This window comes from Mastomys coucha, unplaced genomic scaffold, assembly GCF_008632895.1.
Source record: "Mastomys coucha isolate ucsf_1 unplaced genomic scaffold, UCSF_Mcou_1 pScaffold22, whole genome shotgun sequence".
NCBI classification, from domain to species: Eukaryota; Metazoa; Chordata; class Mammalia; order Rodentia; family Muridae; genus Mastomys; species Mastomys coucha.
In genome coordinates this window covers 131,822,141-131,832,988 of record NW_022196905.1, presented here as the reverse complement: position 1 = coordinate 131,832,988, position 10,848 = coordinate 131,822,141, and the positions used below count along the sequence as shown (strand labels likewise).

Below are 10,848 nucleotides of genomic sequence, written 5' to 3'. Positions count from 1 at the left end.
CTGGCCTGTAGTGGTGGCACATGCCTGTAATCCCAGCACTTGGGAGGCAGAGGCAGGTGGATTTCTGATTTTTGAGGCCAGCCTGTTCTACAGAGTGAGTTCCAGGACAGCCAGGGCTACACAGAGAAACCCTGTCTCGAAAAACTAAAAATAAATAAAAAACAAACAATAGATGATAGATAGATAGACAGACAGACAGACAGACAGACTGACAGATAGTAGGCAAACAAAACGAACAACACTTACAGACGACTCAGTGGGTAGGGCTGCTTGCCACCAAGCCTAATAACCTGAAACTGATCTCAGATTCCACATGATTGGCAGAGGAGGACAGACAGGATGACACAACATGGACAGGCTGCCCTCTGGCCTCCCCATGCTCTAGAGCATGTGCACACCCAGCAAACAATAAATAAGGGTAATAAAACTTTTAAAAATATAACTCACTTAAAAATTTCCTGTCCTGGGCCTGGCAGTAGTGGTGCATGCCAGCACTCTGTAGGCAGAGGCAGGGAGCTCTCTTGAGTTTAAGGCCAGCCTGGTCTACAGAGTGAGTTCCAGGACAGCCAGGGCTACACAAAGAAACCCTGTCTTGGGGGGAAAAAAAAAAATAACCAAAATGCTGGTAATGATAGAATAAATGAAATTTTCATTTCCTTTAATACAGAATTGATGGCTTTTTGACATTATCTAATAGCCTATGAATTCCTGCCTAGTCTCATGGTTTACCTGTTTGTTTTTAAGTTCACTTTGTGAGCACATGTGTCCTGCAGACCTTTTAAACGTTTTACAAGGAAAAAGATAAGGAAAGAAATAAGAAAGAATGAAAGAAAGGAAGGAGGGGTGGGAGAGATTCCATCTACCCTCACCAGATTTACTCTCAGAAGTAACTACCCAAACTAAACTTTCCATAGAAAGTTACAAATAAAATTCACCGTAAAGTGTATTGGATCAGGGCGGGGAGGGGAGAAGGTAGTGGAAGAAACCCCAAAGATGTGTGGTCACTTGTGAGCAAAACAGTTTCTTTCACCACAGTTTTTTTTTTGCAAGTTTTTTTTGGTTTTGGTTTTTCGAGACAGGGTTTCTCTGTGTAGCCCTGGCTGTCCTGGAACTCACTCTGTAAACCAGGCTGGTCTCGAACTCAGAAATCTGCCTGCCTCTGCCTCCCAAGTGCTGGGATTAAAAGTGTGCGCCACCACCGCCACCACCGCTCGGCTCTTTCGCGACGGTTCATGTCATTTCTATTCTTGACCTCGATCTCTGGGTCGCTTCCACTCGTGCCCCTCCTGTCCCGGACCTCAGGCTGGCCCTTGGGGCCGCTCTTGCGTCCAGGAGCACGTACCCTAGGCCTTCCGAGAGTGCGCGACCTTCCTGCTGACAGACATCTGGACGAGAACCCCGCGCGGTAGGCGGGGCGGCCCTGCGTGGCCATCTACCTTTCCTCGGTCTTTACCAGGTCTCTCCGCGACGGCCATTGACACCAGAGATCTCACCCGGGCAAACGACCTCGCCTCCCCTCGAAGCGTCAAGCACGGCTTTGCTAACTCTCTCACCCGTCCCAAGAATCCCACTTCTTGTGGAAGCCTCTCCCCCTTCGCTCCCACTCAGCCTCGTTGTCCCACGCGCCTCACTTCCCGCCACCACACTGAGTTCTTTTTTGTTGTTGTTGTTGTTGTTGTTCTGAAGAGGAGGAGCTAGGGGGTCCGCTGTGGCGCTGAGGAAATGTCTCCTCGACCAAACGGGCCCCGGGATTCACCACAACTAACACCTTCCTCTGCATCCGCGTAAAAGACAACTACCTTTGGCGGGGGCGACAAGGATCTAAAGGTGAGGCGCAGCTAACGCTGTCGCAGCCATTCCGGACATCCCTTCCACCTCGAGCTACTTTTCCCGCCACCAGGCGAAGGCACGAGGACACAGACAAACCCCGCCCCCAAGCGGCTTGCGCTCCGAGGCGACGCGCATGCGCAGCTGGAAGCCGATTTTGCGGCTGCGCAGCGGGAGTAGCCCCGCCCCATCTTCCGAACGAAAGCCTACAAGTCCCATAATCCTAGTCGGCATCTTTACTTTCCCCGCCCTCCCCACCACCACCACCCCCAAAAAAAAGAAAGAAAAGAAAAAGGTGCAGCGGAGCGCCTGAGGCGCTCGGTTCTTATCTCTGCCTCAAATCGCCTCTCTTTCATGTTTTCGTGCTATGACCCCTATGTTTTAGTTTTCTCTTAAGTCTGAGACCATCTTGAGCCCCCCTCTTGCCTCGACAGTGCTCTTTTCTGACAAATAGTCTGTTGACAGGGAAACTCTGCCAGCCATCACTGGGGAGGGGCGGGCTCGAATCGGTGCTTCCCATTGGCTGAAATAGAGGGGCCAGTCCATACCCTTTCCCGCCCACATTCTCTTGTGTGCCTGCCTAGTGGAGCAAAGCTGCAGCGATAATGCTGTTTAAAATCCACAATGCTAGCCCTCGGGGCTAGGGACTGATGCGCAGGCGCCGCACGGTGGTGGCGGCGGCCCGTGGGTGTGGAGAGGAGAGGAAGGCGTGGTTCTCTAGACATTAGTCGCGGGGGAGGGGGAAAGAGGAGGAGCGTCGCGAGAACGACTGGGACGTTTCAGGGGAAGGGGAATTTGAACGGCCTCGAGGTTTTAGTACTTGTTGGTTTTCAGTTCCGAGACTATTTTAAATAACGTATTGCATTGTATAGATAACAGTTCTTGAGAACTCGCGCTCGATTCCTCCGCCTACTTTAATGAGACCGGCAGGAAGAAGGGGGCGTGGAAAAGGGACGATCTCTCATGAATAATTCATGAGCCCGCCCCTTTCGCTGAGAACGCACACCCCCCCTTGGGAACGTGCTGACGCACGCCGGCGTGCGTCCCGCCTAAGGAAACGACGTCACACTTCCCGCCCCTAGGGCGGAGGGGGCGGGACATCCATCGCCAGCACGTGTTGCTCCTTCAACCCGCGCAAGCCCAGCAGGACTGTGCGCAGGCGCTCTCTCGGAGGGGCGGGGATGGGGGAGGAAGGAGGCGGGGCAGGGAGGTTGTTGGGTTTAGAGCCGGGCGGAGACCGCGGATTCTCATTCCTCAGGAGCAAGGGTCGGGTGTCAAGGAGACCTTTTCACACCGAGCTCCCGTTCCCCGCCTACGGTGGGTGGGATCGCACGGCAGAGACAAAGGATATCAGTGGGGCTTGGACGTAGCGGCGAAGGGAAGTCGGGTGTCCGTGTGGGGCGGTGGGCGTCTTGGGCTGCGGGGAGGTGAGGCTGCGAGGGAAGAGGTGACGGGGGCGGGGGGGCGGCGGTACTTAAACTCCCGGAGCCGTTAAGTTGGGTCGCACTCCCGATGCGCGCGCAGCCCGGGCGGTGGCGGAGCGCGCATGCGTGGGCCCTGGGCAAGCGGAACGCGCGCCCGTCGTGCGCGCTCGCGGCACAGCGCTAGGGGCGGCGGAGGGCAGGGTGCCGGCGCACGCGCAGTCGACTCCTCGGCTCGTCCGGGTCTCGCGGGCATCTTGTTTTGGTCTCGCGGGCGAGTGGGGCGCGCTCGGTGTGTCGCGGGAGGGAGGCGGTGGCGCGAGGCGGAGCTGCGCGCGCACTCGGGGAAGGAGGGAGGGAGTGAGGTGGTCTTCGGGAGGGTTGCAGCGGGGCTTCCCCCCCCCTTGATCTCTGTACCCTCGCCCGGGGAGGGGGAGTTAAACGGGGAGAGGAGATGATCGAGATGGCGGCGGAGAAGGAACCCTTCCTGGTGCCGGCCCCACCGCCGCCGCTCAAAGATGAGTCGGGCGGAGGGGGCGGCCCCGAGGTGCGATCGCACCGAGAGGCCGCCTCCGGGGAGGTCCGTGATGGGACCGAACGCGGGCCGGGCCCACGCGCGCTCTCAGCCGGAGCCGCAGCCAGCGGAGGGGGCGGCCCCCAGGCACAGGCGCATGGGGAGCCCCACGGGCGAGCCTCGGCTCCTGCGGACGTGGGGGAGGAGCGCCGGGGAGGAGGCGGGACGGAACTGGGTCCCCCGGCCCCCCCTAGACCTCGCAATGGCTACCAGCCCCACCGACCCCCTGGGGGTGGCGGGGGCAAGAGAAGAAACAGCTGTAACGTGGGGGGAGGGAGCGGTGGAAGCTTCAAACATCCGGCCTTCAAGAGGCGCCGGCGAGTGAATTCGGACTGCGACTCGGTGTTGCCGTCCAATTTCCTTCTCGGGGGGAATATATTTGACCCGCTGAACCTGAATAGCCTCCTGGATGAGGAAGTGAGTCGCGCGCTCAATGCGGAGACCCCAAAGTCCTCCCCACTTCCGGCCAAGGGGCGAGACCCTGTGGAGATCCTCATCCCCAAAGACATCACTGACCCGCTCAGTCTCAACACCTGCACTGATGAAGCCCATGTAGTGCTTGCCTCGCCACTCAAGATTGGCCGCAAGCGCCATAGACACCGGGGACCGCACCACCAGCAGCAGCAGGCGTCGGGAGGGAATGACAGCAACGCTGCCGCCACCGCCGTCCTGCCCGCTGACCCTCTCACGCCCTCACTCCAGGGGGAGGGTGCTACGCAGCAGCAGCAGCACAGAGGCCAGAACCGTGATGCCCCTCAACCCTATGAACTCAACACAGCCATCAACTGCAGGGATGAAGTTGTGTCTCCCCTTCCATCTGCCCTGCAGGGTTCCTCAGGCTCCCTTTCTGCCCCTCCTACTGCCTCAGTTACCTCTGCACCCTCCACTTCCTCCTCCCGCCATCGCAAACGTCGCAGGACTTCTAGCAAGTCAGAGGCAGGGGCTAGGGGTGGAAGCCAGGGTTCCAAGGAGAAGGGCAGAGGGAGTGGAGGAGGCCGCCACCACCACCCACTACCTGCAACTGGCTTCAAAAAGCAACAGCTAAAGTTCCAATATGGGAATTATTGCAAGTACTATGGCTATCGTAACCCTTCCTGTGAGGACGTGCGCCTTAGGGTGTTGAAGCCTGAGTGGTTTCAAGGCCGGGACGTCCTAGATCTGGGCTGCAACGTTGGCCATCTGACCCTAAGTATTGCCTGCAAGTGGGGACCAGCCCGCATGGTGGGGCTGGACATTGATCCACGGCTTATCCACTCTGCTCGCCAAAATATCCGACACTACTTGTCCGAGGAGCTTCGTCTCCAATCTCAGACTTCTGAGGGGGACCCGGGGACAGAGGGGGAGGAAGGGACTATCACTGTCCGAAAAAGGAGCTGCTTCCCAGCCTCACTGACAGCCAGCCGGGGTCCCATCGCTGCACCCCAAGTGCCCTTGGATGGAGCGGACACATCTGTCTTCCCCAACAATGTCGTCTTCGTCACGGTAAGAGTCCAAAGGCTCTTGGAATAGGGTCCAAATGTGAAGATGAGATTAAATAGGAATGTGTTGGGGGGATGGTCCTGACCTAGAGGTATATCCATGCATCTGTTCCTCCATGCAAGAACATCTCCTGGAGAGAACAGTCTGGATTGTTCTCTGCTCCTATAACGTGGAAAGTGGGATCTCTGCCTTCAGGCTCTAACATCTGGTCCTTTCTCATGACTACAGACAAGCATCTCATCCCCAACATAGCATGACTTGTCCTGCTTCCAACTGGGACTATAATCCAGACAATGCACCTTCCCTTGAGGGTAACCTCTACTGTTCGGTCTAGATGGAACCTTGTCCTCAAATCTCCTGAGGGAGCCTGAAGTTGGGTGTCTCTGGGGGAAAGGAACCACTCCAATATTTGTAGTTTGGGGCCATCGATAGGGACTTTGTTTGCCTCAGCTGCCTTTTGTTTCCCTAGATACAGCACAGACTGTGGAAGTTACTGGTTAGGAACCCATAGGCCTGTCTTTCCCATGTTGACTGTAGTGAGAGGGGGCAGTGAAGACTACATGCAGGAGAGAGTGCCCAGCCTGACAGCATATGTCCCTGTCAGTGCTAGCTTCCTCCAGCAGGCAGTTGTTAAGCCATCCAGAGGAACTTTTGCCGGTGGCTTAGCCTGAAAAATGTCTTCCCAGGAGTGGTGATGAATTTACCTTCTTTTTTTTTAAAAAAAAAAAAAAAAGGTTTCCTAAGGTTATTTCGTTAGAGAAAGAATAGACCTGAAACATGACTTATGGAAAGAGTCTCTGTCTTTAGAACTGTGGCCTTTGTATGTGAGCTCCTGGGCTAGAGTAAAAATAAGCACAGGATGGGGTCTTGGGAACACTCCAGTATTGTCCAGTTAACCCTTGGATGAGCTCAATGTAAATCTACCCAGGCTCCCTTTTAAGTTTGTTTGGTGTAGTACCAGGAGCAGGAAAGGGAGATGAGAACCTGAGGCTGAAAGGAGGCGCTCTTGGGAAGAGCCTCAGAAGAAGGCCACAACAGGCTGAAGTGAGGTTGTGTGTTAGGACTGTGTAGGAGGTTGTGGAGCCAGTGGTGTTCCTCATCCCTCTTTGACATCCTTCCCCTCTTCTGGCCCACAGGGTAACTATGTCCTGGACCGAGATGAGCTGGTGGATGCCCAGAAACCAGAGTATGATGTGGTGCTCTGCTTCAGCCTCACCAAGTGGGTGCACCTGAACTGGGGTGATGAGGGGCTGAAGCGAATGTTCCGCCGGATCTACCGGCATCTGCGCCCAGGGGGCATTCTGGTCCTGGAGCCCCAACCATGGTCCTCCTACTGCAAGAGAAAGTCCCTCACGGTGGGTTGGGTTTCTGGAGAGGGAAGGAATAACGATCTTTTTATTTTTCCTGGGATTGAGTCCTTTACCTCATATGTAGGGATGGTGTTCTCTCTGCCAGTGAGCTACAGCCCCAGCCCTTTTTTTCCCCCAAGAATGTTTTTGTGTATAGCCTTGGCTATCCTGAAACTTACTCTGGACCAGGCTAGCCTTAAACTCATAGAGACCCGCCTGCCTCTGCCTTTTAAGGAAGGTGGTAAGTAGAAGTAACCCCTCCCCTTTCTCCCCAGGAAACAATCTATAAGAACTACTTTCGAATCCAGCTGAAGCCAGAACAGTTCAGTTCCTACCTAACATCCGCAGAGGTGGGTTTCTCCAGCTATGAGCTTGTGGCCACACCAAGTAACACCTCCAGAGGTAAGAATGGCTTGCTTTGTCGGCTGGGAGGGGCTAGTCCTGGCTGCAAGGGTACAGTCCCTGTGGAGAAGCCCAGGGTCCTACCCATCTGCCTGTGTCTTCCCTTCAGGCTTCCAGCGTCCGGTGTACTTGTTCCACAAGGCTCGATCCCCCAGCCACTAAGTGGCCTTCTGAGTTAGAAATTGTGAAGAGGCTGCCCTTGCTGCTCCTGAGGACCTGGGGGAAAGGAAATTATCCCAAGGTCTTTCCTGTCTAACTCCAAAAAGTTTCTCCTTTTCTTGGATCTGTAAAGAGAGCTTTTCCTAAGTTGCTACCCCACGTCTCCTTCCTGGCACCTCTGGCACTTGAGCAAGCCCAGCTGTGCTGGAATTACATCAGCTTCCTCTCCCAGCCTGCTGGGCTGGATGGCATGGACTGTTTGCCGACTCTCCTCCTAGGACATAAGGGGGAATGTCAAAGTCTCATGGCCCTTCCCCCTGTTCTCAGAAGATTTCCCGCTTCTCAGCCTTCGTTCCTAGCTGCACTTAAATGGACCATGAACCATGGATGGACTAAGGGTGTTAGAGGGGAAGTTTGGTAAGGAGACACACAGGTACTGTGAAAGTCCTTCTGTCCCGCAGTGGGAGGGAGCTGGGTTTGGAATGTGAGAACAGCACAATAAACTTGATAACTAGGGCAGTGGCCCCCGCACCTGTGTCCAGCACTTACTTTCTGGAGGTAGTACCTTCTAGTAGGGTTGTGTGCTCCCTTTGCCCATCCTAGTCCCTTGAGGGTGGTTTTAATTGGGTGTGGTAGTACATAGACCTATTATCCCAGCACTTGGGAGCCTGAGATAGGCAAGATCTCAAGGTGTGAGGCCAGCCTGGGCTGACTGCATAGTGATTCAGTGTCTCAAAGAGGTAGGGGTTAGGGGGTCAGTAGTTTGGAAAACTGTTAGTACTTGTCTTAGGGTTACCATTGCTATAAAACACCATGACCAAAGAAAGTTGGGGAAGAGGTTTATTCTCAGCTTATGCTTCCACATCTCAGGGGAAGGCAAGGACCAGAAGGCAGGAGTTGATGTCAAAGCCATCAAGAGGTGCTTACTGAATTGCTTCTGTGGCTTACTCAGCCGTTATTTAGACCCCAGGACCACCAGCTTGGGGATGGCCCCATCCACAATGAGCCAGGCCCTCTCCTGGTCAACTGCTAATTAAAATGTTCTGTAGGCTTGCCTACTGCCTCATCTTATGGAGCATTTTCTCAGTTGAGGCTCCTCTTTACTGATGACTAGCTTGCACCAAGGTTGGCAGAGACTAGACAGTACAGTACCCCTACACAAATGCTTAAGACAGCAGTGGGACCACATTACCTTCCTCAAAACAAGCTCCAGGTGAGTGTGTATGGAAGTTTGAGGCAGGTTTGGCAGTGGAGGTAAAATGGAACCAGAAATGGTTAATAGCCCAGAGCCACAAACCTGCTACAGTACCCTTGGTGGAATGAGATGCTTGGGTGGTTTGCAAAGTGAAGGTCTTGATTAGTTTGTCAAGAGCAGCTGGAACTTTGAACAAACACTGAGCACTCTCCTGTTAGTCCCAGACAAGATAGGCAACACTCAGATAAAAGGAAGCCAGCAAAGTCTCCTTTGAAGCCATCATTAAATGTTAAAACCCACATTTGGGTAAGTACTTTTTGCTCAGAAGTATTTAATAGCCAGGTGCGTGCCCTTAGTCCCAGCACTTGGGGAGCAGAGGCAGGCAAGTCTCTTGAGTTTAAGACCAGCTGGACTAAATGAGTTCCAAGACAACCAGAGATATGTAGAGAGACAAATACAGTTTGTACAAATAGGGCAGTGTGTGTGTGCAGTGTTTTGAGAGCTATCAACTAACTTAGGTTGGCCTGGAACGCCTGGGTGTTCATTACCCCCAGCTAAAGTGGAATTTAAAGCACTGACTACTGCTTGTCTATACACTTGCACACTCAACTCTGGGGATTGAACCCAGGGGCTTTGTACATGCTTCTCCAGATACTACCACTGATCTGAACCTACCCTGCCTAAAACTGTATCAAAATAATTTGTGTAGCTCAGACTGTCCTTGGATATAGAATCCTTCTGCCTCAGCCTCCTAAGTGCTGGGACATTCTTGGAGCCTCGGTGTCAGGCTCAAGTTCTAATTACAACTAAAGGTGGTGATTTAAATGGAGAGGAAGGCTGACCCCATGCTTGGGACAGTGCTTTCCACTTGCCATGGGGGGAAAGCGGGGGGCCCGAGGGGCCTTCCAACCAGGACCTAAGACCCTGAAGCAGTTTAATCCTATCTATGCTCCCAATAACAGTTCGGTAATTTAGGGGGGAAAAAAAACATTTTATTCTTTGAAGACCAATTCTGGAGTTTTGGGGGCTACGCTTCCCAGCGCCTCAGCATCCGATGCATGAGAAAGGTATCTTCTGCAGGGCGGGGCCGGGCTTGAAGCCTTAGCGGGGGCAGCCCATCCACTGTCAAGTGCGGAGATTCGTACCACAGAGAATCGGGGTTGCACAGCTTGGTCATGTCTGGCCCCGGCCTGAGCACCTCCTATGGGAAGGCAAAGCAGGTTACGCTCCAGGTGGAGGAAGAGCGCCCAGGGGGTTAGAGGGACGTCCCGGGGTCCCTTCCCTCACCTTCGGGGGCGGGGGTCGGGGCTGCGCTGTCAGCAACGCCAGCTTCTCCCTCAGCGCCGCGTTCAGAACCTGCTCCTCCGGCACCTGCAGACTCACCAGGTCTCGGTAGAGCCGCTTGGAGCGCGGCACGTTCAACCCTGCGAGCGCGGGGAAGGCGGGGGTGAGAGACGCCCCTGACCCGGACCACCGCGCGGGGCCGGCGCCCGCCCCTCACCCTCCGCCACGGTCTCCTCCAGGACACAGCGGGTCTGGAACGACTTTCTCAGCTGCTCCTCCACCGCCTTCGACGCATCGAACCGGCCGCCGGCGACAGCGGCGCGCGCGCTCTGCAGCTCCAGACTCAAAGCCAGGCTGCTCTGCAGGGCGGGTACCTCCAACTCATGACCGTCGCCGCCCGGGGCACCGGCCGCAGCAGGCAGCGCCTCGGTCGGGACCGGGGAGGGCGGCGCCAGGTGAAAACGGACCTGGGAGGAGAGGGCGGAACGGTGAGCGGCAGATCGATCCCCCGGGGCGCTCAGCGGGCGGGGGGCCGGACCGTGACGCCGCTCACCTGCCGCCCTCTCCTCCGGCTACCGCCCCGCCGCCCCTTCCGCTGCCTCGGACTCTCGGGCAGCGGGCTCGGGCTCAGGCTCAAGTCCAAGCCCGGCTCGGGCTCTGGGGCTCGGGGTTCCGGGGCTCGCGGCTCCGGGGGTGGCACCGGGGCCTCCAGAGCCTCTTCGCTCCCAATGGAGTCTAACGCGGACGTCCCGAAGCCCATCATCTTGGTGTACAGGTTGGGGGTTCAGGGACGCGGCGGCGCCTCTTTTCTCCCACCATCGGGGGCGGGGCTACCACGACCGGAAACCGTTAGCCCTTCACCGATGGAAGAAGCAAGCCCGCCGCGCCACTCCATTGTCGCTTCTGGACGTCACTCCCAGCGCTCCGCCCTCCGGCTTCCGGACGCACTTCCGCCCTCACAGGCTAACTCCGCCTTTAAGGCGGAGCGTTAGAGCGGCCGGATCCCAGGTCCTCTAACTGTACGGGTTCCTGTCAAGACTACCTGTCTTTAATCCCAGCACTTGGGAGGCAGAGGCAGGCAGATTTCTGAGTTTGAGGTCAGCCTGGTCTACAGAGTGAGTTCCAGGACAGCCAGGGCTACACAGAGAAACCCTGTCT

General features: G+C 55.7%; 3 protein-coding genes across 4 annotated transcripts in view; 1 reads left to right on the top strand and 2 right to left on the bottom strand.

Moving 5' to 3' along the window:
• The window catches only part of Zcwpw1 (zinc finger CW-type and PWWP domain containing 1), a 25,824-nt gene extending 23,778 nt beyond the window's left edge, over window positions 1–2,046 (bottom strand). The window contains exons 1-2 of the mRNA XM_031391175.1: window positions 1,927–2,046; window positions 1,554–1,680 (exon numbers count right to left, since the gene is read on the bottom strand). Of these exons, the coding sequence (XP_031247035.1) occupies window positions 1,554–1,680; window positions 1,927–2,046 (247 nt within the window). The remainder of the gene's footprint in view (window positions 1–1,553; window positions 1,681–1,926) is intronic.
• Window positions 2,047–2,891: 845 nt separating this feature from the next.
• Window positions 2,892–7,742, top strand: Mepce (methylphosphate capping enzyme). Its single transcript, XM_031338401.1, has 4 exons — window positions 2,892–5,304; window positions 6,438–6,656; window positions 6,926–7,052; window positions 7,162–7,742. The coding sequence occupies exons 1-4, from the start codon at window positions 3,703–3,705 to the stop codon at window positions 7,212–7,214; spliced, it is 2,001 nt and encodes a 666-aa protein (XP_031194261.1). The 5' UTR covers window positions 2,892–3,702; the 3' UTR covers window positions 7,215–7,742.
• A 300-nt stretch (window positions 7,743–8,042) lies between these two features.
• On the bottom strand, window positions 8,043–10,594 carry Ppp1r35 (protein phosphatase 1 regulatory subunit 35). Of its 2 annotated transcripts, none has more exons than XM_031338402.1 (4): window positions 10,244–10,594; window positions 9,908–10,157; window positions 9,694–9,830; window positions 8,043–9,607 (listed from the first exon to the last, which is right to left on the bottom strand). In XM_031338402.1, exons 1-4 carry the CDS (start codon window positions 10,451–10,453, stop codon window positions 9,434–9,436), a joined length of 771 nt encoding a protein of 256 aa, XP_031194262.1. In that variant the 5' UTR covers window positions 10,454–10,594; the 3' UTR covers window positions 8,043–9,433. The 2 variants fall into 2 exon arrangements, with proteins under 2 accessions (XP_031194262.1, XP_031194263.1); XM_031338403.1 differs by having other exon boundaries at window positions 9,790–9,830.
• Between the last annotated feature and the right edge of the window lie 254 nt (window positions 10,595–10,848).